This window comes from Cinclus cinclus, chromosome 16 (assembly GCF_963662255.1).
Source record: "Cinclus cinclus chromosome 16, bCinCin1.1, whole genome shotgun sequence".
Classification (NCBI taxonomy): Eukaryota; Metazoa; Chordata; class Aves; order Passeriformes; family Cinclidae; genus Cinclus; species Cinclus cinclus.
The window spans coordinates 11,053,908-11,081,867 of record NC_085061.1 but is presented as its reverse complement, the minus strand read 5'-3'; the positions used below and the strand labels follow the sequence as shown (position 1 = coordinate 11,081,867).

Sequence of the window (27,960 nt, the reverse complement as noted above, 5' to 3'; positions counted from 1 at the left end):
TTTATACAGTATTTAAGACACGCTGATATATAAATTACTGTCTCTATATATACTATGTATAGGCTGAGGGCCAGTCCGTGAGGAAGGGCACCGGAGATCATTTCCCTCTGTCCTCTGTGTAGTGCTGGAAGCGAGTGAAGCTCATGAAGACCTGCTCCAGAGAGATCTGGCTCACTGAGTAGTCTTCCAAGCGATACTTCTCTTTGGCTTTCTCCAGGGCCCCAAAGACCTGCAAGGGAGGGCAGGGACAGGAGGGCAGCGTGACTTGGTGTGGAGGGACTGCCAGGACGCCAGGGGGAAGCCCAGGCTGTGACAGAAGAACCCCCAGGCTGTGACAGGGAACACCAGGTTATGAGAGGGAGCCTCCAGGCTGTGCAGGGAAAGCAGAGAAAGCTTTTCTCTCCAGGGAGACCCAGGAAAATGACACCATCCCTGGCAGGAGAGTGCAGGGAAGCCAGGAGTATCTGGCACAATTTAAAAATATATGCTGTGGGTATGATTGCTTTACATGTTTCAATGTATAAACACATACATATAAACATATATACAAAAACATACATACATATATATATATATATGTATTTACATATATATATACACACACACATATCTGAGTTTGAATCCCTGCCCAAGGTTTCTGCTAACATATGTATAAAGTATTTATATAATATAGAAATAACTACATAGGATATATACATTATATGTAACTGTCTGTATCTAGCATACACATAATTTTTATATACTGAGCTACATATAATATAGTTATTTATAAACTCTCTAGTTTTTATATACTCCTGTACATAGTTTTTATATAATCTCTACCTTTGTACTCACTCTGTATATACTCTATAGACTATACTACACACTTGATATAGAGTATATACTCCAGAGTATATAATCTGTATAGAGTATTACCATATACGTTATAGAGTATATATAATATATATTGTATATATACAATATACAGTACATTATATACACTACATACAGTGCACATAATATACAGACATATAAATATATATATATAAATACTGCATATGAAAGCTATCTGTATAGTATGCATGTATTTACATATAGTTAATGTTCATATAGACAGAGAGATGTACTAGGTACACTCTGTACATGACTGTATGCAGTATACAGAGGGTTACAAACTGTACCTGTACTGTGGGTTTTTCTCAGTGTCCCTGGGCTGGGACACCTCAGGATCAGAGGCTGGGGAAAGCCACTGCCCACAGCCCTGCTGGGACCACATAGTGCCTACGTGGCATTATCTGAAGCCACTGCTGGGGGTTCCTGGGGCCGAGGGGCAGGAGCAGGGAGGTGCCAGCATGGGGAAGCCATGCCCACCTGTGTCACGTTCCCAGAGCGGAACACAGCATGGGGAGGATGCACCACTGAAAGCAAAGCACCAAGAACAGGGAAAGGGGCAGGAGAAGGGCTCCCAGTGCCCCCTTACCTGTGCCCAGCTGAGGTTCTTGTTGGTCAAGTGGTAATGCACCATGCCCTGGTGCTCGTGCTTCAGGACACTGCCTGGGGAATCGAGCAGGGAGAAGCTCTGTGTTAGGGAATGTGCTGATGGTCACACCCAGCACCCTGCCCCTGCTCCGGGAGCAACTTCTCCAGCAGCTCACGGTACCTGGGAAGGTCTTCTCCACGAAGGCCTTGAAGGCCTGCAGCTCGCCCTCCTCCTCACCCCGGGTTTTGGCCAGCAAGGTGTATCCACTACCAAATTTGCTTTTGAGGTGCTGGGGGCTGCCCAGGCACTTGAACTGCCCATTCACCATGATGGCCAATCGTGTGCACAGCGCTTCGCACTCCTCCATGCTGCAGGAAGGAGAGGACTCGTTCAGAGAATCCCAGGATGGTTTGGGTTGGAAGGAATCTTAAAGCTCATCTCATGCCACCCCCTGCCATGGGCAGGGACACCTTCCACTAGAACAGGCTGCCCCAAGACCAGTCCAGCATGCCCTTGAACGCCTCCAGGGATGAGGCAGACACAGCTTCTCTGGGCATGTAAGCACCAGGACACAAGCAGAAGCTTCTGGGAAGCGGCTGGAGGTGTATTCCCTTCTCTCTGGACTCTTGGAGGAGGGAGATTTGGGTAAAGCCAGCCACTGGCTGCAGGCAGTGTATGCCCACCCACCAGGCCCCAGAGGTGTGTCCCCAACCCGTGGATCCCACCACTCTCCCTGATGTCTCATGCCAAGCCCTGCCCAGCCAAGTGTCACCTGTGGGATGTGAAGATGATGGACTTGCCACACTCCCGTGTCCGTGTCACTGCATCCCAGAGCAAGCGCCGGGCCACGGGGTCCATGCCAGTGGAGGGCTCATCCAAGAAGATCACAGGGGGGCCACCAATGAGGGCAATGCCAGCACTCAACTTCCGCTTGTTCCCACCGCTGCGGAGGAATCACACAATCTTTAAGGTTGGAAACGAACCTGCGAGATCATCAAGTCCAACCTTCAGCTGGAAAGGGGAGTGAGAAACGGGGACGCAGAGCAGAGGGCGTATCACGCAAGGGAAGGGACAACAGTTTGTCCACGCCTGCTCTCACCTGTAGGTCCTGACGAGCTTGTCAGCGTGGGGCTCCAGGAGCAGCCCCCTCAGCATGTTCTCCACGCAGCTGCCGATGTAGCGCTCGGGAATGCCGCGCAGCCGCGCGTACATGCTCAGCGTCTCGCGCCCCGTCATGTGCTCCAGGAGGGCATCAAACTGCGGGCAGTACCCGATCCGCTGCTGCACCTTGGGCCGAGAGGAGACCACTGCAGTCAGCTCACGGGCGCATCTCTGAGCCCAAGGTGTCTGGGCACCCACAGGCTTTGCTCCTCCTCTGGGAGGTTTTGCTCAGACTGATGGGAGATGAGCCACAGCTCTGTAACCGTGGGTGGAATGAGAGGGAAATGCCCCCTGGAGCAGCTGGGCTGACAGGGATGGACAGATGTGTCTCTGGACAGCAGCCGGGTGGGCTCATAACACTTCTACCAAGCTGGTTCCTCACTGTGAGGGACCATTTTAGGTTATCCAGGCTCTCAGGAAAGTGCTGGAGGGCTGGTACCTCCCCCATGTCCTGGTCACTTCCAGGGACAAAAGCATGAGAGAAAGCAGTTTCAGGGAAGGAAGCAATTTGGGGCATGCTCCCAAAGAATGTTCTTTATACCTAACCTTGTCTGGGATCCCCATTCACTTAAGAGTTGGACTTGATGGTCCTTGTGGGTCCCTCCCAAATCAGAATATTCTGTGAAATCTGGAACAGTGGTAGAGGAAGGACTGGACTGAAAGCCTAACCCCTGCTCATCTTTTCCAAAGGATCTCCCAGCAAGAAGATCCCTAGCAGAGATCTGGAAAGGCTTGATACAGTCATTTTAGAGACCATCCTCCAATATTTTCCACATTTCCAACTATGGAGGTAAACCTTTTGATGAAAGGTTTGCTACCCTCACCAGGTTTGGCCTCCATTTGTATCACATCTGTAATCCCAGTGAAGAGGAGACTGTTTCTACATGGCCACATAAAGGAGAGCTGAGCCAGCCAAGGACACAATGTCCCCAGGATTGCACAATGTCCTCTCTGGGGCACCTCAGGTGGCTCAGCCCAGCCAAGCACAGGACAGGCGCCCCCGCAGCCTTGGGTACCTTCTTGATGTTGGCCAGAATGCTGTGGCCATCCACAAAAGCGTCCCCTGATGTGATGCTCTCGTCACCTGTCAGCATTTTGAAGGTGGTGGTTTTGCCTGCTCCGTTGAAGCCAAGGAGACCAAAGCATTCCCCTTTGCTGACGGCCAAGGAGATCCTGTCTACTGCCAGCAGGGACTCCCGGCTGTCATAGACCTGGAGGTGACCACACATGAGCCACATGTCACTGACCCGATGGCATGGCGAGGCAGGCGGTGGCTTTGCCAGCCCCAAGAGGATACAGCTCAGATGACAGCAGGATGCTCAGGTCACCTCACCTTGGTGAGCTCCTTGATGACCAGAGGGCTGCTGAGAGATGACAGCAGTTCTGGTGGTGACTCCAAAACTTTCTTCCTCTCATCTGCCACATCCCTGTCCTCTGGCAGCACAGACACCCTGTTCAGTAGGGCCACCTGAACACGGGGAAGACACACTGTGTCACCTGGCTGCTGGGGGATGAACAGGTTCCTCCAATGTCCCCAACCCTGGTAGGATCCATCCCTTCCATCAGCCACCCCTGGGGATGCCTCACTCCCTTTGCCAATGCATACACTTAACAGGACTGGCTCCTCCAGGCTCCAGGGATGCTCCCTGGGATGTTTTAGGTGATGAGGGCCCATCTCCAGCTCACAGGGACTCCTGGGCTGGGCTTGGAGGACACAGCTCCCTCCCCCTGGTGCTTCACTCACCCATTTCCGCCGCCTGCAGATGCCACAGACCAGAGTTCTCAGTCTCCAGAGGAGGTTTGTCTCAATGAGGAAGAGGAGGAAGAGGAAGGAGAAACCCTGGACAGCCAAAGAGGTCAGATATCGTCCAATCCCAGGGGTCTCCCAGGAAAAGTAGTTCATCTGGTAACTGATATCTGAGGAAAGATGAAACAAAATCAACTCCTGGAACAATCCATACTTTGGGGAAGGGCAGATGAACTTCAGAGGAAGCTGTGAGACCAAAGCTCTGCCAGGCTCATCTCCATCCCACACTGGCTCCCTGCCCACAGCTCTTTCCAATGCTTCCCACAAGAAGATTTGGGCCTGAAGGGAATCTGGTAGAAGATGCCCAGTGGAGGCAGGCAGAGGACACCAAAATCTTGGGATTGGGATTTCTGTGAAGTCTCCCCTAGCCCACATTTTCCTCCAAATCATGAGTACGGTGATCCTGTTAAGGAACTTTTTCCTATGTATGTCCTAATATGCTGCCAAGTTTTTGCTCTAAAGTGGTACTTGCAGCTACTGCCCAGGCAGAGGCCCCATGATACTGCCCAGTTCCACCACCCATCCCATCCAAGCCCCAGTGATGCTGTGGGGGTTGGCCAGGTGAGGACACAGAGACTCACTGAAGGCCTTGCAGATAAAGATGGCTTCAACGGAGGAGGTGCAGAACTGAATGAACTCGTAGTTCTGGTAGAAGTCACTGATGCACTGGCCCAAGCAGTAATTGGGTAAGACAAGAAAAACTTTATCCAGAGTTTTGGAGAGGTCCACCAATCCCAGCTCTGAAAGAGAACAGGTGGATGAATGGAATAGAGACTGCTGGTTTGGGAGAAAAAACCCTGATACTGCCAAGTTTAGAGGGAAACCAAGCATATTTTGTCACTTTTAATGGGTGGGAATGGAATGTTGGAGGGTTTTATGGCTTTTGTGGAAACAGCCCTGGGGTGAGAGAGTCCTCTTGGGGGCTGGACCTTATTGGTGATGGCTAGGCAGGTACAGAGGGCAGTGACCCACCTGGGATGCTCATGATGGTGACAGCGAGGAAGGTGGCGGTGCCGGAGAGGATGTTGAAGATGGTGAGACGGGTGTAGGCTGTGGCTGCCACTGAGAAGAAGAAGCTGAGAAGGTACATGAGGGGGATGATGGCCCAGCCATAAAGGAGGAAGATCAGCATCACATCAACGAGGTGGCTGTCTTGGGTGAAGGCTTGCACGTCGAAGGCTTGGAATATCACCTGGGGCACAGCAATGCGGAGAAAGGCACATTTGGCTTGACCTCATGTGAAGTCTCCTTGTCCCAGTGGCCCAGGGTAATATCAGCACTGCACTGACCCTCACGGGATCAACCCCTCATGGATGGGTCCTACCAGCAGCCCACGGCTGTCCCCAGGGGAGGCCCTTTCTGCAGACCGAGATGCAGAAGGTCAGATCTGAGGAAGTCCTCTCCAAGATCCCAAGGATTTTAATATTTTCTAGTACCAACAGCAAAGTGTTCAGCTGCCAGAGGCAACTGCCCCAGCTGGTTGGCTGTGGTCCAGCTCCCAGCAGGACCAAGGGACAGCTTTCTTGCTGGTCCTTTCTACAGAGACAATGCCAGTGGCCTTGTCCTTCTCCCTGCACCCACACACACCCCAGAGGAGCAGCACCTAGCACTCCCACCAACGGGGAGGGCATTGGGGTACCAGGGGTGACTCACCAACATCAGAGCACAAGGGATGAGGAAGTTGATGATGTCCCAGAGCAGGGCAGAAAGCCAGAAATTGACCACGTAAACACCACTGACAAACTGGACGTGCTTGGCCTTGATGGAACGTTCGCTGACCAGCAGCAGCGCAAAGGTGCTGGCCAGTGAGGCCATCCCATACAGCAGGTTGATGGCAATGGCAAACCCAGTCTGGCCTCTGTGGGGACAGGGGGATACGTTAGGCCAGGGACACCTCAGCAAACCAATGCTGAGGCTACACGGGGACAGCACAGAATCACAGAATAGTCTCAGTTAACTGATGAGACACACAGGGATCATCCAGTCCAACCCCTGGCCCTGCATAGACACCTCAACAATCCCACCCTGTGCATCCCTGAGAGTGTTGTCCAAATGCTCCTGGAGCTCTGGCAGCCTTGAGACCATGACCATTCCCTGGGGAGCCTGTTCAGTGCTCCACCACCCTCTGGGGAAAAACCTTTTCTTGATTTCCAGCCTAACCCTCCCCAGCACAGCTTCAGCCGTTCCTTTGGGTCCTGTCTCTGGTCACAGAGAGCAGAGATCAACACCTGCCCCCCTGCTACCCCTTTTGAGGAAGCTGTGGCCAGCACACCCACACTGGGCTTCTTGAAGAGCCTACACTCTGCCAACATGCTGAAGAAATATTCAAGGGAGACAATCATCCCCCAGGCACAGCCCACCCTGCACAACACAAACCTCCACCCTGCCTTGGTGAGGTCCCAGACATAGCCTCTCTGGTCTAGGTGACGTTCAGAGGCCCTGGATGTGGAGTTTTGTGAAGAGCATGGCCACATGGCTTCCCCTACTAGGAACACCTGAGAAAAACTAACCCCAGCCAGTATCTTGAGGGGAACAGCCAACCTCTGAGATGTGCATGGGGTGAAGCGGCTGCCAGACTCAGCAGGGAAGTCATCTCCACAGCTTCGCTCCCCTGGTCTCCTGAGTGCAATCACAGCTACATTTGGGTTCAAGAAGCTCCAGCCTGGCTTCTCCACTGACCCCAGTACAACCAAGCCAACCTGCACCCACGGGAGCCCCGAGCCCTAGCAGGAAAGCGAGCCCTGTGCCACCATCACACGCACTCCATGAGCTGGTCCTTGGCCTTCTCAGTGATGTTGCGGGGCTGGGGGTAGTTGGTGACAGTGATGGAGGCATTGGGGCCTGCCAGCACCCTGAGGACAGCGTTGTCAGCCAGCATGAGGGCGGTGGCAGGGGAGTGGTAGGCCTGGTTGTTGAAGAGCGCGGTGACCAGTGTGCGGTTCCCTGTGCCCTCGAAGGAGGCGGCTGCAATGTAGTGCTCATTGAAGGCTCCTCCTTCCTCGGAGGCTCGGGAGATGAGGTACTCCTCCAGCCCACCTGCCAAACACCACTGCTGTTACAGGTGGGCTCCATCACACCACAGCTAACTGAGGCCAACTGGAAAACACCCCAAGCAGACTCAGCCCTGGTGGCCCACCCTAATCCTGATCACAGAAACACAGATCCATAGAATCTCCTGAGTTGGAAAGGACCCACAAGGATCAGTGAGTCCAACTCCTAGCCCTGCATAGGATACCCCAACAATCCCACCCTGTGCCTGAGAGCATTGTCCAAAGTTCCTTGAGCTCTGGGAGAATCGGGGCTGTGACCATCCCCCGGGGAGCCTGTTCCAGTGGTGACAAACATGGGCTTGTGGAGAAAACAGCTCTGCCCAAGTGAGGAGAGGTCCTGCCAGTGATGCAACACTCCCACGCAGGAAAGAAAAGCATCGGATATGCCGCAGCTGGGACCTAAGCCACCCACACCCGTGCCCCCTGGACACCCCGCTGAGCACCGCCTGCTCCAGGGGTGCTCCCTGAGCCCTCACCCAACACCTCCAGTGGTGACTGATGCTGGCTATCCAGCAGCTCCGCGTACTGCTCCGCCAGCCTCTGCGGCAGCCCCGCGGTGCCCGACACCGAGAAAGGCACGATGGTTTGGCCATAGGGATCCAGAGTCAGCCGCAGCAGGGATGAGTCCTGCGGGCCCGGGAAGGTCTTGGCCACGATGAGGGCAAAGGCAGTGAAGATCAGAGGCACGAGGAACTGCGCTGCCACCATCTTCCAGTTGCGCCAGCTGTACATGGCCCGCTTCATGAACATGGCATAGAACTGCTGGCAGCACAGGTAGAACTGCAAGGGGAGAGGCCAGGTCATGGTGAGCCCTGACAGCTGTGGACACATCACCTCATGCAGCTGGAGTGAAAGATGACCCCAAACCACCCCCACCCTGTATGCACCTGCCAGCCTGCAACAGAGCCTGCTCTCCAGATAAGCCTACAAAGGGATTAGCAGGGCAGCTGCCCAGCTCCAGCACATCCAACTCCATGGCTTCTGAACGATGACTTTGAGATCTCAGGTGGGAAAAGCAGCTTTAGCCATGACCTTTACCTTCCTCCACCTCCCAGCAGCTGAGGCTCCCAAACAGGATTACTGCAGGGCAGCTGTCAGCCAGAGCGACCAGGTGAGACACCTGAAAGCACCCAGCCCAGCCCCTACAAACACCTTCTGTGCTTTTCAAACCCAGCAACATCCTCCTCCCCCCCTCTCTCTTTGAGATGTGCCCTTGAGAAGACAAGCGATATTGATCACAGGCACTGAGGCAGCGGGGCATGAAGGGCTGCCAGGGAACTGGAACACAAGCCTAGCAAGGGAAGGAAGATGGATTTTCTCATCTTCCTTCTGGAGAACCCCAGTGATGGAACAACATCAGCTGGAAAACCACATTAGATCACCTTGAAGAGCAACTCAGACCCCAAGATTAATACGAAGATGGTGGAAGTGACCAACCCTAAAAATCGTTTGTGCAGACTCCAACCTGATCTTTCAATTTGATGTTCCAAACCACGTGCAACAAAAGCAACCATAGGGGAGGCTCCACCTGGTAACCCTACTTCAAACTCCCCCCTTCACATGTCCCCTCCCTGTTCCTGCTGCACCAACCCCCCCAGCACTGACCCCAGTGTTGAGCTTGATGCTGGAGCAGTCCTCGGTGATGAGTGCCCCACTGTCATCCGTCATGTCTGTCATGCCACTCAGGCTGCTGGAGTCATCCATGGCCCAGTCGTTGGAGCGTCTCTCATGCTGGTACTGCAGAGCAGGCAGCTGAATGGCCTGGATATCCATGCTGGAGTCCACGAGCTTCCCAACCCTGTGCCAGGAGGGAAAGAGGGTGATGAAACAGAAATCCAGGCAGGACACAGCTGTTCTGAGGTGGGGAAACCAAAGCCAAGAGACCAAAGACAACAAGTGCCCCAGAGAGCTGTGCTGGACATCACCAAAGTATACGGGCACTGGTTACCCCTTGACCTACCTGAGGAACACCTCCTCCATGGTGGTGACTGAGGCACCATAGCTGGCAATGCCCAGCTCCTCCCGCCTCTGCTCCAGCTCTGTGAACAGGGCCTCAAACCTGAGTGGAGAAGGCAGATGTCAGACACCCACAGTCATGGGAGGGGGCACTCGGGGGTGAAGACCCTCTGGGCACCAGTCAAGCAGTTGGCTGGAGTGCCGCCCTCAGCACTGCAGGAGGAACTGAATTCCATTTTCCACAACCAGTACTGATGCAGGGAGCAGCTCCCCTTTTCAGCAAGTCTGTGAGACAGTGTGAAGACAAGGGGACCCCCCTAGGGAGGGCCAGCAGAGGACAGTGCCATTACCTGTGTGTGCTCTCCTTGGGCAGGATGAAGGACAGCTCTGCCCCAGCATTGCTCTCCATGGTGGCATTGGGCACATACTGGCAGATGAGGCGGGAGATCTCCCCCAGGTTGCAGTAGGGCTCCTTCACCATCACCATATGATATCCCGCCCCTGGGGGGAGCCACGAGAGAAGGGAGAGGAGAGTCAATCCCAGCCCAGCCAGGCCTGGAGAGGGGGCTGGGACAGAGAGGGATGCACAGACACCACTTTGCACCAGATACAGACACGGTGCAAAAGCAAATGTGGAGATGGGGCTCAGGAGAGGCCGAACAGCAGGATGGGGAGCAACCAGCCATCAGACCAGGAGCAATGGATTCCCTCCCTGCTCTCTATCCCCCTCTTGTTCCTCCCTGACACGGAGCACAGCCTGCTGCTGCTCCTGTACCGTATTTGCGCTTGAGGAAGAGGGAGGAACCACAGCACTGCAGCTCTCCCTTGGCCATGATGGCTATACGGTCCCCCAGCAGGTCTGCCTCATCCATGAAGTGAGTGGTCAGCAGGATGGTTCTATTGCTCCTCTGCTGCTGCAGGAGATCCCATGTGGCTCTGCGAGAGGCTGGGTCCATCCCCGATGTCGGCTCATCCAGCATCACCACCTGCACACAGAAGATGGGTGCAGGTCAGAAAAGGCTGGGAGAGGCTCAGCAGCACAGGAGGGGACAACCTCAGGACCCAGGAGGAGTCTTGGCCTCAGAGCAATGATCCTGGGGAGCAGCTACCAAACAGCAGAGCCTCAGGGCATGGCCTTCAGAGTCGGGGTGATCCTGCCCATTCTCTGCGGTCCTTGCTTCTCCCACTGGCTCACCACAGATGAGGAACAGCCTGAGTCACCCCAAAGACCTGCTCTGGTCCCAGGTGCCAGATGAGCCCACCAAAGCCACCTGCCTTGGAGTCCCCGATGAGGGCGATGCCGATGGACAGCTTGCGCTTCATGCCCCCAGAGAGAGCCTTGGTCAGGGAGCGGCGCTTGTCCTCCAGGCTGAGAATCCTCAGGATGTGGTTGATCTCCTCAGGACACTTGGAGGGTGGGTATCCCTTCAGCTGCCAGACAGGGGAAGGGAGGGATGAGCACACCTGCAGGGCTGACAAACTCCACCACATTCCCTCCTCCACACACAGACAGGAAAGTGGGGAAGCAGAGATGGGCTCTTGCCCACCCCTGCAGGAGCTGGCACAGCTGGTGGGGCTGGTTCAATGGAGTTCGGCTGTCTGAGACCCTCCACTCCTCCACCAGCCTGCAGATGAGGTGGGAAGAAGATGCAAGGACTGTTCTCCTTATCATGGAATCACAGAATGGTTTGGGTTGGAAGGGTCCTGTAAGATCATCTAGGCCAACTGCCTTGCCATAGGAAGGTCGCTTTCCACTATCCCAGGCTGCTCCAAGTCCTGTCCAACCTGGCCTTGGGCACTTCCAGGGATCCAAGGGCAGCCACAGCTTCTCTGGGCACCCTGTGCCAGGGCCTCCCCAACCCACCAGGGAACAATTTATTGTGTATATCCCATCTAACCCTCTCCTCTCTCAGTGTGAAACCATTCCCCATTGTCTAGTCATTCCAGGTGCGTGTCCAAAATCCCTCTCCTGGAACCCCTGTAGTCACTGCAAGGGGCTCCAAGGTCACCCTGGAGCCTTCTCTTCTCTAGGTGAACACCCCCAGCTCTCCCAGCCTGGCTCCAGAGCAGAGGGGCTCCACCATCATTTCTGGACCCACTTCATAGTTCTCACCATACTTCCTGACCTCCAGGAGCCAAGGTACCTCCCCCAGGGCTTCCCCTCTGCTCGGTGCCATGCTCACCCCTGCATAGAAGTGAAGGTGCTCTTCCACTGTCATGTTGTCGAAGAGGACATCATGCTGGGGACACAGCCCCAGGCTGCGGCGGATCAGGACCATATCCTGGGAGATCTCATAGCCATTGATGTAGGCCTGCCCGCCCGTCGGGGAGTGCAGACCTGTGGGGAGCATGACACAGCAGCTCAGGGTGACCCCAGTAGCAAAGAGTCAGGGAAAATGTGGAGGGATCTGATGAGCATCCCCCCACACTGCCAGCTTTCTGCCAAAAAACAGAGCAAGTCTGTCTCGTGTTCAGTCTGGGGGTGCAACAGCTTCCCCCTGCCTGCAGGATGGGCTGCAGGGCACCCACAGGTGGGAACTGGACCTGCCAGTGCGGAAAGGAGAGGAACAGGCAGGTCAAACACAGCTCTGAGCTCTGCAGGCTGCCAGGTAGGGCCAGGACAGAGCTCCCAGGAAGGTCCAGTGAGCCCCGAGTTGCCAGGAGCTGCTTAGAGCAATAGAGAACACAAAAGGACCATCAAAGGTCACTGTGTCCATTGTGCCAAAATAAGTATCCTGGAGCCCAGTAGCTCAAGAATGACAAACACTAGTTCTACCTTATTTGCCTTATCATGGGAAAGCCCACAGAGAGCAACACTACAACAGGTCTAGTCTCTTCTCATGGCTCTCCAGCACAAAACCTGGCTGTCATTTCACCCACTGGCTGATCCCACTCTTGTGGAGGGCTGAGCAGGGACCCCCTCCATGCTTCTTCCTTCCATCTCCCTCTCACTATCCTGACACTCCTGGCCAATAGCTCAACAAACTGAAGGTGCTCCAAGGAAGATCAAAAACCCTTCCCCACCTGCAGAGACAGGGTCTGGCTCTCCTTTGAGGGTGAAGCCATCAGTTTCCACTGCAGGTTGCTCCTACCTGTGAGCATGGACAGAGTGGTGGTCTTCCCAGCACCGTTGTGTCCCAACAGGACAGTGATCTGCCCTTCATACATGTTCACTGTCAGGTCCTTCACTGCCTCTTTTGTCTTGTTTCCCACTCTGAAGACCTGTGGAGATCACTTCCGTGAGTTGGTGCTGCACTTCAGGCAAGTGTCTCAGCTCCACCCAGCAGGCAAAGCCTGGCATGCTAATGGGGTGTCAGCAATAGACAACAGGTCTAATTTAGGTTAAATTCAGATGTCAACAAGTTAAATACAGATGTCACTGCATCTCTAAGTACACAGCACTTCATTCCACCACAAAATGCAGCCAGCTCTGGGGAAGACCCATACCCAGCCCTAGGGCAGCACAAGGATGCAGAAGCTGCCTGCGGGCAGCAGATTTTACAAAACCAACATTATGGTATATTTGTGTGGGTAGTCAGTACCTTGGATAGGTGCTTTATTTTGATGCCTGACACGAGGTCAGCTGGTTCCTCCTCAATGTACTGACTCTTCAGGGCTTTCTCGGGGTCCTCCTCCTCCTCCTTCTCTTTCCCCACAACAGTCCTGGGCCGCCCGCACCAGTACGAGGGCTGACGGAGGAAGGGAGAGACAGAAATCAGGCACAGGCAGAGCCCATCTCTTTTGCCCAGCCTTGGCCACCCTCCTTCTCCCAACAGACAGCACCCAAGGATCTCCCAAACCACTCTCCTTGGCCTGGGAATTCCCAACCAGAACATCTTCAGCAGGCAGGGCTGATGCGATGGAACATCTCCTCCAGCCCTCCTGCCTTCCTCCATCTCTCCCTTATGGAAGGACTGCCTGCAATTACACAGCAGCATCTTCATCTCCATGGAAGACATTCCACTGAGAAGTAAAATCACCCAGGCAGAATCATCCTGCCTAGGAGAGCCCCTCTCCAAAACCCCTGAGTGACACTAAAAAACAGCTTGGGGTCCAGTTGCTGCAGTTACAGCTCTTTTTTTTTTTGACCTGGCCCTCTAGGAATGAAACTAAGTGTTTAGGACCATAAATCCTGGTGGGAATAGCAATTCAGTAACTCCTGGACGCCTGATTAGCTTCTGTCAATGGCTGCATCTCTGTTTCTGACTGCAAGAAGAAGTGAGATACTGGAGTGAAACCACTCTGGGATGGGGAATTTGGAAGGGAGAAGGAAAAACCGCTCTATCAAATAACAAAGGATACATCCCCAGTATCCAAATCTAACAGATCCTCTCTGCAGCCATGGAGCTGCAGTGCCCACTGCAGCTGCAGCTGCAGCTGCTGAGGGTGATGCCAAGTGTTTGGCTTGGCAGAGCAAGGGCAGCTCAGCTGATGGGGTGACAGTTGTCACCCACCCCCTGGCATGTAGCGGCTGGCAGTGGGACACAGGTCACCCATGCAGCCTGCATGACAGTGCTCAGGGGTGTCAAATAGCTGGATCTGATTGCTCCAACCTGCGGTTTCTCTCCAATGCTTTTGCTTGGACCTGGAGACATTTAAGAGCACCCTTCATGACAAGAAGTGCTGGGAGAGAGATTTAAAGCCAAGATGACCTTCATCCTTTAGTGAGGACATGCTGCAGACCCTGTGGCTTTGGAGGCTGGATGGTGCCACCCTTGCCCATCAGACTGGCCAGCTGCAGGACACAGAAGTGGTGACTGTCCCAAGTGATGTCCCTCAAGCCCAGGGAAGGGGTGCAAGCAGTGCTCACCATGAGGAAGAAGTACCAGGGCTGTGGCACACCATACTCCCCAGGGAACACGGCCTCCACATACCAGGCCACCATGCCATAGAGCACCGAGTCCAGGAGCAGCATCCCCAGCACCTGGGCCAAGGTGAAGTTGTCATCCACACTGATGGGCTTCATGAGGTTTCTCCACTGGATGCCAGTCCCTGCAAGGCACATGGGACACTGCTACCTCTGCATGCCCTGGAGGATCATCTTCTCCAGAACTGTCAGAGAGCAGCCCCTCTGCCAGCTCACTGCTCTGTAGAACACCTGCACAGCTCTAAGATCCTCGGCAGATGGAGTGAAAGAAGGCACTGACACCTTGAGGTTCCCCACTCCACCATGCTCCTTCCATGCCATTCTCTGCCACTGCCTTTGAAGAAATGATCCCTTCTCCAGCATCACCCCTCCATCACTACAGCCACCAAGCTACTGCCACATGTAGTAAATACATGGCTCTGCTGGAACCAACTGCAGACTCTTTTAACTTAAAGAAATTAAAGATATCTATTGTGGAGGAGGAAATGCAAGGGTTTCCATCCGTTAGAACAGAATTTCTTTGGTAATTAAAGAGAGGATGACATATTGCACAGCCCAGGGGCACAGGCACAAGTTTGGAGAGCCCTGGTATGGGAGCAGTCAGCTCTACTAAGAAGGAAAGTGCTTCTTCTCCCCAATGTCTTTCCACCAAGCCAGTCCCACCCACCACAAAATCAGGCTGGGAGGAAGGGGATGCTCCTCTCCCCAGGAACAGACAGCCCTGCTCACCTTTCCCTTCAAACATGCCGATGAGCTGCGCCCCCATGGCCATAGCCACGTTGGAGATGAGGCAGGATGCCAGTTTCTGGCTGTGAGACATCAGGTCATAGCGGGGCGAGATGAAGAAGTAGGGGATGTAGGAGAAGAAGTAGAGGAAGCCACCAGCGGCAGCCGCGACGTTTGCTGCCAGCACAGGGAAAAGCAGGAGTGAAAACATCAGGGTGATGGCACCCAGCACTCCTCACCCGCTTCCCATCCAGGGACATTGCACATTTGTGCACAAAGCATGGTTATGTGGGGGCAGGACAAGGCCACGTCCACATCCCACAGCAAGGCAGAAGCTTGACACCAACCTCAACCCCATGGTGGGCAGCTGCAGAAGCCCTCACTGCCCATCCCAGAACAGAGTCTGGGGCCAAGTCAGCCAGATGAGGCCCTAAAACAGGAGCTGGTCATAGCACCAGGGAATGGTCTGGGTTGGAAGGGACATTAAAGATCACCTTGTCCCACCTCCTGCCATGGGAAGGACACCTTCCACTATCCCAGGCTGCTCCAAATCCCATCCAGCCTGGTCTTGAACACTGCCAGGGATGAAGCAGCCACAGCTTCTCTGGGTACCCTGTGCCAGGGCCTCCCCACCCTCACAGGGAACAATTCCTTCCCAATACTCCATCTAACATCTAACCCTGCCCTCTGGCAGTGGGAAGCCATTCCCTGTGTCCTGTCCCTCCATCCCTTGTCCCCAGTCCCTCTCCTTCCCTTTAGGCTCTGGAAGGGGCTCTGAGCTTTCCCTGGAGCCTTCTCTTCTCCAGGTGAGCACCCTCAGCTATCTCAGCCTGGCTCCAGAGTTGAGGGGCTCCAGTCCTTGGACCTGCTCTGGTTCAGTGAGCAGGAGTACTCATGCCCCTTTCCACACAGTGCGCGGAAAGCACAGCTAAAAATGGGAAGAAACGCCCCCTCCAAAAGTTGAAGTGTCAGTAACAAAAAGAGGCAGTGCGGGGGGACTCACCTCGTGAGAAGAAAGTGCTCACCATGAAGTTGAAGGAGATGGAGGAGATGGAGAAGATGGCAAGGAAGGTGAACACCAGGGTGGGGTCACTGTTGGTGAGCACCGCTCCCTGTTCGCTCACCTGCCAAAAAAATCTTGTGAAGGCCAGAGCTGCTAGAGCCAGCCATGGCTTTAGCAGCACACACCTTATGTTCTCCAAGTGTTGGAGACAAACTGAGATGGGTGAGAACATCCAGAAACTCCCAGACCACTTCAGAGGGAGGAAATACAGATTTCCATCATGTGATGCAGGGTCTAAGGGACAGGGGACACCGTGGCCAGCACCAAGACAGCCCCCTCCTGCTTCCCCTGGTGTGGGCACATGCAGAGGGGAGAGCTTGAGGCCCTCCAGAGGCTGTGGGAGCAGGGTGGTCCTGTTTTGCATGCAGTGTCCCTGGGGCTCCAATCCCCACCTCCCTCTAGTTGCCATGAATGCAACTGTGGTGCAGCACTGCCCCTCTCAGTCTGGGAAACCCAAACTCCAGTCTTTGGAGGAGCCCTGGGACACCAGGACAGTCCCATGGCAGAGTGGCCCTGTCACCCCTGTGCCTTGCCAGCACAGAGCTCGTGGCCTGGGGACAGATACTCACCTTGACACAGAAGAGCACAGTGACGAAGAACACGGACACCAGGAGGAAGAGGAAGAACATGAGGAACCAGGCGCTCCAGTGCAACCAGTTGCTGAGACCCATCATGTGCATGTACTCCTGTGGGATGTCATGGTGTCAACCAGGGCTGCAACCACACTCCCCAGGCCAGACTGGGGCAAGGCGGAGGTGGCTTTGTCCCATGGCACAAGCAAAGAGGTGGCAGCCCCAGGTACCACCAGAGTGGTCCTGCACAGCCACCAGCATGGCATGGTGTCACCCTGCCCCCCCCAAACAAGAACTGCCACCACTGCAGGAGTCCCCAGAGTTAAGCTGAGCCCAAACCCAGAGCAGGGTGCCAGTGGTGCCACCGGGGCCACCCAGCACAGGGCAGGACACCCAGTGCCTGGGGGAAGCCAGGCCCTGCTGCTGCAACCACGTGGCTGAGCTCCAGCCGCCCCCACACCACACATACAACATGCAAAAGACAAACATCTACTTTCCAACAGGCTGAACTCTTGAATCTACAAACTCTGAAACCCACACATGTTGCCCTCTCTCCCAGCCCAGGAGAAACACCATCCCTGTGGTCCAGCATGCTGGGCTGCACAGCAAGGAGAGCTCAGCCTTCTCATGGCAGCAGGATTAGCAACATTCTTCCCTAGGACTCACTAATATGCTGCCATCCCCACCTCCTGCTCACTGGCTCTACAATCAGCAGGGATTTATGGTCCTACTCTAAAGTAAGCATCCATTGGGAAAGGCTGCAGAGGGAGGGGGGCACATCCGAGCAGCACTCACCTTCAGCTTCTTCTCCTTCTCGTGCACGACGGCACGGACAATGTTGAGCGAAGTGTAGGTGAAGCTGAGCATGAGCAGCAGGGGCAGCTGGTTCTGGATGGCCAGGAGGAAGAGGTCATTGACATAGGCTGGGAAGGGGAAGCGCTGCACCACCACGGTGATGTTGTCCAACAGGCTGGCAGAGCTGGCACTGGCATGGTACTGCATGATGGCCCTGTCCACGGCGTGCTGCACCGCCAGGAATCCCTCCCGGAGATAACCTGCCCAGCAAGAACCACACTAGGACTAAATTGGATCTGGTTTGGATGGGTTTGGGGGGGGGACACGCAGCCTTTGTGGGAAGGATTGCATGGGAAGAGAGACAGAGATTAACGCTGGAGTGCAGAGGAACAGCAAGAGAAGCATTACTGTGACACAGGGGGCAGGGGGAGGACTGATACCATGGCAAATTCACAGAATTGCTGGGTTGGGTTGGAAGGGACCTTAAATCTTATCTTGTTCCACATCCTGCTATGGGCCTTCCACTAGACCAAACCAGTATCTCGAATAACCATCATTTAAAAGGAGCTGCCAGGAAAACTCTGTTCATGGTCGCTGTCCTGCAGCACTGCTGTGACTTGATAATGTGGAGATTCACTGTCACCATCAACCACCACAAGTCACTGGGCTTGTGTTACACCCCTTTTTCTTTGTAAACCAAAAGAATAAACAATACAACACAGACTGCAGTGAGAAAAAGTGTATCCCGTGACTCATACATGCGGCTTAAATTTTTGTGCATCAGAAAACACTGAAAACACTTTAATATCCCAACTCCCAAGTGGGAAGGGACCCACAAGGATCATGAGTCCAGCTCCTGGCCCTGCACAGACACTCCAACAATCCCACCCTGTGCATCCCTGGCAGCACTGTCCAAACACTCCTGGAGCTCTGGCAGCCTCAGGGCTGTGCCCATTCCCTGGGGAACCTGGGCAGTGCCAGCACCCTCTGGGGGAAAGAACCTTTTCCTAATATCCAATCTAAACCTTTCTTGACACTGCTTTAGGTAACAAAATAAACTTAAAATAGTTTATTTAAGTGGAATTGCTGCCAAGTGTTACCTGAACAGGAACTTAAATCCTCTTACAAATCCCCAAATGAACATTTTGAAAGTCAGTCGGCTAAAATGACCCACACAGAGAGAAGATAAAAGCGGAATTATGAGATTGGGAACTTTGTTTGATATTAACTCATGTACTGAGCAAACACTCTGGGCTCTGTTTTATTTACACACTGTGAGCAAAACCCGTTTGCCCACTTCCTCACCCTCGCTCTCCCTGAATGTTGCAGTCAAATACAGAGGGAGAAATCCCACTGAGAAAAATATTCCCTTTACCACCACAGGAGAAGTGACCCTGACCTCAGGGTGCTCACCTGGTGTCCCCCCATCAGCAAACTTGGCCTCACGGGGCCCGGGCAGCTGGAAGAGCGGGAACAGGTAACTGGTGTGCCAGTCCCGGTCCAGGTTGGGGTTCAGCCCCGTCTGCTCACTCCGCGGAGCATTCCTCGGGCTGTACTTGAAGCGCAGCTCATACTCCACCTGCAAGGAGCACGCCACGGGTCGGGGGTGAATGGGACAGATGGCAGTGACACCTGGGTGACACCTGGGTGGGGGATCTGTGCCCACCTTCCCCTCGCTCACCTGGAGGGGCAGCGGGGCCGAGCTGTGCGGGAAGCGGTGCTGGAACACGACGGCGGCCAGCACGCTGCCTGAGCGGTTGTCCAGCCTGACGTACTCCTCAAAGTCCCGCTCCGAGGGGAAACCCTGGGCTGTGGAGGAAAAACGGGGAGATGCAATGCACCATGCACTGGTGCTCAGCCATCACCAGAAGCACTGCTGGGCCCAGGACAGCAGGGATGTGCCATGCCTGCTGTCAGACATGGGGCAGTTACACAGGATGCTGCTGTGTATCCTGGGCATGCAGACATTCTTCCTCCTTGAGAGCAGGAGTCAGCTTTCCCACAGAAAATCCCAGCAGTTTGGAACACGAAGTGGTAAAATTTTCTGTGCCAAAAGATTTCCAAAAATACTCTTTCACAGGAAGTGCTGCTACCTTCTTTAACTGTTTTAGGGTGGTATTTTTCTAGATAGAAACTGTAATAAAATGAGACTCAAAAAGGCAACCCAAAATCCTGTCATTTTAGTGGGGGGAAAAAAAAAATCTAACTATATCCTTGAAGTTCAGAAAGAAATGGTGTTCTGGGAGCATGAGGATTTAGAAACAGTCACAGAATGTTCTGGGCTAGAAAGGACATGAAACGCCATCCAGCTCCTAGACCATGGGCAGGGACACCTTTCACTGGACCAGGCTGCCCAGAGTAAAGAATCACACCAATTTCTGAGGTGGAGGGGGCAGCCCCAGCCCCTCTCACCTCTGATGTTGATGGGCAGAGCTCTCTCCACCGCCTCGGCGATGCTCCGGACCGCGCTGCTGTTGGAGGGGACATAGGCCAGCTCCCAGGGGTTGCTGGCATGCTGGGAGGAGAAGAAGCTGGGCAGGTCATGCACAGACTCAGTGGGGTAGAGGGTGGCGTTGGGGTGGCTGACGGAGTGCACGCGGTGCCGCAGAGCGATCAGGATGGCGGCGAAGAGCAGCGGCAGGCACACCTCAATCACCGTCACCAGGATCTGCCGCCTCTGTGGGCCAGGGAAAAGATACAAAAATGGGAGCAAGGATATAAAATACATTATGTGTCTATATATACACGCAGACATCTACCTATCTACCATAGGTAGGTAGCTATACATAGATACCTAGTACACGCACTATCTCTCAAGAGATAAAAAAGAAGATGCAAACACAGAAGGTAGATGAGCACATTGTCACAAGGTTCAGGGCATGAGAACACCAAGGAGCAACAGCATTCTTGCATTCCACAAGGTTTCACAACCTGGGTTTTTCCAGAGGCCGGGCATGACGCTGTGCTGGTTCCCACATCCTTCAGGACTCTCCAGCCAAGGCGTCCCCTACCCTAACCATTGCTCCAGCTCAAACCAGCCTCCATCAGAGCCTTCCTCACAACACTGCTCGGCAGAATGACCCAGGCTGGTCCTCTGCTCCTTCCCTATGCCCTGGGGCTCTGCCATGTACAGCAACACTGCTGGAACCAGCGCAACTTTTCCTGCTGGAGCCGAGTTACTCCAGGCAGCTGAACATGGGATCTGCATGCCAGGATGTGATCCAGCATAGTCTCTGGCTAGAAGAGAGCTACAACACAGCAAGCACACCCACGGGCATACCCAAGCTACTACTGCACTACATGCAATGGCTCATTTTTTTAAAACTGAGGTTCAAGCAACTGGAGAATGAACTCAAGCCCTGCACTCTGGAGCTTCATCCATCAATTCCCCCAGGGCTACCTCCCCTAGCTAGTAACACTCCCCACCTGCTCATTAGCATTTCATACTGGTGTCCCAGGGGAACTGTGGTCATCTGAGCAACCTGGTCTAGTGGGAAGCATCCCTGCCCATGGCAGGGCAGTAAAATGGACAGTTCTTTCCAATCCAAACCACTCTGCCTTCATCCCAGGCCAGGCTCAAGAGCAGGACAGCAGACTCAGCCTCAGCCACAGCAGCGACAACTCAGAGATGTCCCTGGCCACAGGGGTTCATGGCTGCTCACTCAGAGCACATGCCTGGAGCAGCAGCAGCATCATTAGCCTTTTCTGAAGCCTCTGGCTGATTTGGCCTTCAAAAGACATGGGGATTTTCCACCCTCCCCTTTGCCAGGCTGGAAAGAGGAGCACCAAGAGCTTTAATTTCACAACTTTGCTGTCTCAGCAACTGAATTTTATCCAGCAGCCAATGGGCAGGCTCAGGTGGGCAGAGTCTCCAGTGGGGCAGGTAAGGAGCCCTGAGCACAGCCTGGACATCCTGGGAAGGGAGGCAGCCCTGCAGGAGCCAGGGTGAACAGGATCTTGGACAGTTTGTCAGGAGATGATATGGGAACTACCATTACCCTTGCTCTCAGCACCCACTGCCAAAGCCCAAAACACCTCTTGGGGCTTCCCTTGGCAGGAACAGTCTGCTCCAGGCACAGCCAGCCCTGGCAGCATAGGCAGGAGGCAGCAACTTTGAAAAGGCAGGGAAAAAGGAGCTTTCCCAAAGCCACGCTCACTGAAACAAATGCTGCAGATGTGTGATGGGTTTATAATGCAGCCCTGGCAGCCCAGCTGCCTCCCACTGATTTACTATCATACCCAACCTCTCCCTATCTCCTGGGCTGCCTCCACAACAGCTCTCTGCCTCCCTGAACTTGCAGGCTCATACACATGCACCAGCCCTGCGGCAGAAGTCATTAAAGAGCTGTATTCCAGAGATGATGGGGATACTCATCCATAATCCCCACCTCTGCCTGGCCAGAGCAGCTCTGCAGAGCCACGTGTGCCAGCATCCATCCTCACAGCGGGGTGGGGTCACTTGCAAGCTCTGTGTCTTTATCAGGAACAGGACTTTTAGGTGTATCCTGGCACAGTAGACCTGAGTCAGTTTGCAGCCTTGGAAAACATGCTCACCACCCTGGAGCACACCAGAAAACATGCAGAGGGGATAGGGGATACTCCTGGCTGCAAATCAGCCCTGCTGCCAGCCCCTTTCATCCCCTCCAAGCCCTGCCCCCTGTTCTGTGCCTGCCAGAAGGCTGGCTGCAGCCAGAACTTCCTTCTTCCTTTGGTTTATTTTTACAACACTGTGCTGTGCTGGAGACGGTAATTGAAAGCGTAAAGCCAGGCTGTAGCCACCCTTGCTTCCTCCTCTTCTCCCACATTCTGCCAGGGCTGGCTCTGGGTCCCAGCAGAGCCACAGCACCCGCCCAGGAACACCCACATGCTGCTTAAAGGTGCTGCGGCCTTGGCCAGCACCAGCCGAGACCTTCCAGCCCTGAGGTCCCCAAATCCCTCAGCATCATCCAGCTACCATGGTGGGAGGTGGGCTGGCAGCGGGTGCCAGTGATTTGATATTTTTAAGACCTCTAAAAGCTGCTCCTGAGAGGGGTAGAAAGCAATGGACAAAAAAAACAAAAAACACAGGGCTCCAGTGGGTTTTGGAGGCACTGGCACTCCCAGAGGATGCTGTTCAATGAGACAGCTCAAAAAACCCCACTATCACACGGGTGGGGTGTGGGTTACCCTGTCCCAGGAGAACAGGAGCTGACCTCATTGCCAGCGGGCAGGTGGGGGATGCCAGGGACAAGGAAACTGAGTACATAGCACAGCCCATATTGTCACACAGCCCAGCACAAAAGACACCACGGGCACAAATAACCCAGTTTTCCTCTGAGAGATGCCCTGTGTCCAGGAAGGAAATTTCTTGGAGGAGACAGAGTCTGGGCAAGCTCTGATGTGGCCCCATTTAGTGGTGTCAGAAGCAGCCCCCCAGGCGCAGTGCCAGCCTACCTGCAGGATGTAGTTCTTCCAGAGCAGCAGCCTAAACTGCCTGAGCACAACCATCCTCCCATCAGAAGGGGCCCAGTGCCAGTACCACTGCTCCACAGGACCCTGGAGGAGAGGAGAGAGCTGTGAGTGCCAGGTGCTGGTGGAGCTGGGCAGTAGGAGGGCAACATCCCACACCCTGTCCAGCCCAGGGCAGCTCTCTGCTTCCAGCCTGGTGCCATAGCAGCTGGCTTGGCCCCAAACAGGGAAAAATAACCATTGTGTTCCCTCTCCTAAGAGTAAGAGCCCCTGGTTTCTGGCACAGCTGTTCCCAGAGATGGAAGCTGCTGTTTCAATACCCAACCCGGGTCCTTCCCAGCAGCTTTCCTCGACCTGCAGGAGCACAGGGTCACAGAAACACAACCACCACCCCCAGGAAGGCCATCAAAGCCCTGGCAGCCGATTATTTTGGGATGGGTGGAGATTCCAAGTTGTGCCTCCACCTCCTGCCGCGTGAAGGGTTGGTTCTGCAACACTGCCGGTGCTTTCCCAGCAGAAACTCTGCTGGAAGAGGCGAGGATGAGAAAGGGCAGGAAAGCACAAGGGAAGGTCGGTGCTCGAGGACGATCCCCCGCCACCTCCTCCCCATCTCGGGAAGCATCCGCCATCCGTTCAAGTTGTTTGTGTCTCCATTTGCAGAGGCATTTCCTCACGGAACAGTGCTGTCCCACTGGCTGGAATTTTGGGCTTGCAGAGCGGCATGGAGGAGGAAGGGGCAGCCCTGGCACAAGCAGAGCCTCCTGCCCATGCTGCAGGACTCTCGGCAGTCCCCGGCGAGCAGTGCCAGCCTCTGAGCACAGCAAATCCCGACAGGATCACAACGGGCACCTGCCAGGGCCAGCTCCAAGGCTGGCAGCACTGAAAACTGCCACAGGGGCACGGACGGGCACATAACCCACGAGCAATGCCATGGCAGATGCTCCACAGAACGTTCTTCAGCCCTGGTTGGGATGGTATCAGCTCCTCAGATACACCTGGCACCCAGCAACCTCAGCAGGGGTTTCAGGGTGGCACAGTAAGAGGAGGGGAGGTTGCTGGCCTGGCCTGCCGACCTTGGCTCTCAGGCCGGTGCCACTGAACACTCAGAGCACAGCTCCGGTGGCAGCAGAGCTGCAGCAGGAGCAACCTGAGACTCACACAGGGCAACAGCAACAACACCCACCTGCCTCACATGATCTCTGCCACCAGCTCCTTGAGCTCTCCAGGAGCCTTCTCCAGTCTTGGCACACACCTTCCAGTCCCAACCCAAAACCCAGGGGCCTTCTCCTGCCCTGGAACACACCTTCCCAGGTTAAACCCTAAACCCAGAAGCCTCCTCTTGGCTTTGCAAGCACCTTCCCAGCCCCAACGCTAAACCCAGATGTGTTCTCAGAGCACAAAAAACCCACCGTCTCTTTGCCACTCCATGCACAGAAGACAGATTCCCACAACAGCAGGGACATCTGTGTTCAAGGATCTTTCTCCAGGCAGGAAAAAGCAGAAGAGATCTTATGCTTCAGCCCCAAAAAGTCGATCAGAACCCCCACCCAGAGCAAGCAGGAAAGGAATAGCAATGGGGACTTGGCAAAGGCACCTTCAAGCTCTTCACAAAGTGCCATGCCTCCAGCTGACCTCTGGCTCACATGTGGCCAAGCAGAACAGTCCATGGTGTGCCAAAGGATCCCTTAGCAGGTCCCCCAGGCCCAGACACACACCCCACACAGCAGCATCTGAAATGCCCCAAAATAAGCTCCCCCACTCCCAAGCAGAAACCTTTGCCATGCAGCCCCTTGAAGGAATCAAGAGCAAACCAAGGGAATCAAAGTTGTGGCTCACTTTGAAGAGGACAAATGCTGCAGGTCAGGCAGGAGCAGGCTGCTGCCCTCACACACATCCCAAATCCCGCTCACCCTGCCGCACCCTCAAACTCAAGCTGCCCCCCCGCCCGCCCACATGGGTTTTACGGTTGCTGCTGGGAAAACGTCAAGCAGCTCTTGGGTAACACAAACACTATGCAAAGACTGAAAACTCCAGTATTGCCAATAAATACTTTCCAAGTTTTTAAGTGTTCCAAGAAAACTTGTTCTGGATCTTTCGTTTGTTGGATTATGAGAGGAGGAAGAAGCTAAATTTAAAAAGTTCTTACTGGATTTGAGAGTAAAAATGGTTTTCCAGGCTCTATCCAAAATATGATTTTTTTTTTTTTCCAAACCCAAAGAGAGAATTTGTTTTGGGAGGTGCTGCCTGGATCAGCCCTGAGATGTCCATGACCAGAGGTCCATGTCTGAGCCCGTCTTCGGCAGGAAGGGAACGCCGAGTCCCACAGGGTGATGATGACCTCGGAGGCACCAAGGTGCCTTGCAGGAGGACATGGGCAGCACATTGCGTCGTCCCTGCCAGAGATGCTCCCGCGTGACCTCAAGCACTACAAGATAGGACTGAATTTCCCACCAAGAGGCAAGGTCAAATATCCAGGAGAAGAGAGGTGTGACCACCACCAGCTTCTGGGAGAACAATGCAGTTTCCCTCCCTGCTCCGTGCATCTGACCACAGCAGGAGGAAGGGTCTCCTGAATACATTAGTGTGGACATACTGGCCATCCCCAGGGAGGTCAGCAAGGAAGGAGACACTCCTTCCTGCCCACAGCCTGCATGAGTGGATACGAGACTGGTGTTCACCAGCCCCTGCTGCAGTACCAAGCTGTGCCGGATATAACGTGGCAGCTAGCACCAGCTGCCAGCCTGGACCAGAGCTGTTCTGCCGGTGGATTTAGATGAGGACAGGCTGAAGACTGGCAGGGATCAAGGCCACAGTATCCCACCTCCTGACCCACTTCCACACCGCTTTGTCGCTGGGAGGTGGCTGTGCCTGGCCACCGCCTCAGTGGAAAGGGCCGAGCAAAGGCCACATGCTCCTGGGAGCTGGCAGTTATTTTAGAGCACACACCGCATTTCTGCTCTTCTGATGTCCTGTTCCCATAGAAACCAGCCCTGGAAATGGCAGACGTTGCCTTTTTAAATATAAACCCGGCATTTCTTCCTGCTGGTTGACAGAGACACCGTGTCACCCCTACAGGATGAGCTGCCAGGTGCCTGCACCTCCTCAGCCGTGCTGAGGAGCATGCGGTGCCTAGGGTGGTAGCATCACACACCTGGCAAGGGCTGTCAGTCCCTGGGTACTTTCAATACTGTCACTGGAGCAGGAAATTCCTCTCTGCTCCCCACAGTGTCTGTGTTGGAAATTAAGCAGCCATAGGAAGGCATTTTTAGGGACTTTTTAGAGCTACTGTTTTCAGGAAGAGCAAGTGATTTCCAAGGCAGGTGCATCCAGCTAGTCCCAATGACCCTGCAAAGAGCAACCAGGGTCATCAGCCACCAGACCAGCCATGAGTGTTCAGTGACACACAGCTCTTGCTGCTGGGGTGTTTTCATCTTCTCAGTGTTCACAGAGATCTGGGAGTCACAACACAGCCAGACCATAAAAAACCCCTCACCTTGGTTGTGCAAACAGTAATAAAACTTTCTAAGAGGATGTGAGGCTGGTGGGGTGATGGGTGCTGCAGGGACCAGCGACCTTGCAGCCCTCTGCAAACCCAGCACCCACTGCCCGACAGATACGTGAGTCTGGGTTTGACCCAGACAGGAACTTCAGACCTTGAAATAAAGACGAGAGCTGGGGCTGGATCTTGTTTGCATAAAGAGGGGTTGGCTTGTGTCCAGCTGCTGCCCTGCAGTGGGAGTGGATCAGTGGGCATAGGGAGCCTGATGGGCTCCATGGTTATGTCTGCAACTGCCTTTGTGCTGGGGCAGCAGCAGGGGGGGGGGCAGAGCTGCTGCAAGAGCTGGTCAACCCCTTTGCCTTAAAAACAACACCGCTGGCTCGCCCAGCAAGTCTGCAGTTGCCCATAAAACAACAAACCCTGCAAAACTCATTTGCCTCATGGGTTTAGCAAGAACAAGGTCTGGAGCCCAACACACAGCTTTCTCATGGACCCTTGTACAACCCTGCTCATGCCCTGCAGTTGCTCAGTGTCTGGGCAGGACAGGTCACCCGGCCAGCTGTGAGCAGAGGACAGGGAGATCCCTTCTGCTTCTACTTGGTTTTGAACACTTCCAGTGATGGGGACTCCACCAGACCTGGGCAATCTGTTCCAGTGCTGACCACCCTTTCTATGAAGAAATTTTCCCAATATCCAACCTAAATCTGCCCTGGCACAACCTGAAGCTGTTTTCTTTTATTCCATCACTTGTTCCCATGGAGCAGAGTCTGACCCCCACCCGGCTGCACCCTCCTGTCACGGAGTTGTGAACTGAGTCCCTCCTGAGCCCTGTTTCCTCCAGGCTGAGCCCTCCTAGCTCCCGGAGCTGCTCCTCGTTAGACTTGTGCTCCAGACCCTTTCCTAGCTCCGTTCCCTTCCCTGGACACGCTCCAGCCCGTCAAGGTCTGTCCTGGCATAAGGGACTTTCTCATATGGAGCCAGAGCCCCGGGGCGCGGAGGGGCCAGCAGATGCCCCCTAGGTTTCCGCAGGCCCGTGTCCGTTCCCCGGCAGGGAGGGGTGGCCCGAGCTCCCCCCGGGATGCCGGCGGGTCCCAGCCGGGCGCAGCGCCCGCGGCTGCCGGAGCGCGGCCGAGCATCCCCGGCGGATCCCGCGCGGCGCCGCCTCCATCCCGCGCCTCCATCCGCCACAGCCGACGGGAGACGCGACCCGTTCGGGCCCGCGCAGGAGCCACCGCCGGCATCGAGCCCGAGCCGCGCCAGAGCGCGGAGGCGGCAGCGGGAGGAGCCGAACAAGGGATCCGGTGCTGCCGCAGCTCCGGGCGGGGCCGCTCCGCCGACCGGCCGAGAGGGCGCAGCCCCACGCATCCCCTGCCCCGCCCGACCCCCCGCTTCTGCTGTCATCACCCCCCGGTGCTCATCACCCCCCGTGCTGGTGCCGGTGCCGGCGCCCATCTCCCACCCCCTTCCCCCACCATGGCTCACTCACCGGGCCGGGCGGCTCCGGCTGCGGCTGCGGCTCCGGCTCCGTCCGGCCCCGCCCGCGCCCGCCGCGGGATC

General features: G+C 54.8%; 1 protein-coding gene across 3 annotated transcripts; it reads right to left on the bottom strand.

The window, feature by feature from the left end:
• Positions 1-28: 28 nt before the first annotated feature.
• Positions 29-27,936, bottom strand: ABCA3 (ATP binding cassette subfamily A member 3). 3 transcript variants are annotated; one of them, XM_062503309.1, is made up of 31 exons: positions 27,890-27,936; positions 22,890-22,991; positions 19,869-20,133; positions 19,138-19,265; positions 18,870-19,035; positions 17,457-17,716; positions 16,659-16,775; positions 16,030-16,150; positions 15,030-15,203; positions 14,244-14,425; positions 12,976-13,122; positions 12,526-12,655; positions 11,617-11,771; positions 10,709-10,864; positions 10,209-10,419; positions 9,784-9,934; positions 9,438-9,536; positions 9,083-9,275; positions 7,954-8,257; positions 7,190-7,463; positions 6,081-6,285; positions 5,400-5,619; positions 5,009-5,167; positions 4,365-4,537; positions 3,954-4,088; positions 3,637-3,831; positions 2,559-2,746; positions 2,232-2,402; positions 1,640-1,827; positions 1,460-1,533; positions 29-229 (listed from the first exon to the last, which is right to left on the bottom strand). In XM_062503309.1, exons 2-31 carry the CDS (start codon positions 22,941-22,943, stop codon positions 98-100), a joined length of 5,127 nt encoding a protein of 1,708 aa, XP_062359293.1. In that variant the 5' UTR covers positions 22,944-22,991; positions 27,890-27,936; the 3' UTR covers positions 29-97. The 3 variants fall into 3 exon arrangements, 2 of the variants coding, with proteins under 2 accessions (XP_062359293.1, XP_062359295.1); XR_009933688.1 differs by lacking the exons at positions 29-229; positions 1,460-1,533 and having other exon boundaries at positions 1,695-1,827; positions 2,232-2,442; XM_062503311.1 differs by lacking the exons at positions 19,138-19,265; positions 19,869-20,133; positions 22,890-22,991; positions 27,890-27,936 and having other exon boundaries at positions 17,457-17,735; positions 18,870-18,961.
• Positions 27,937-27,960: the final 24 nt, after the last annotated feature.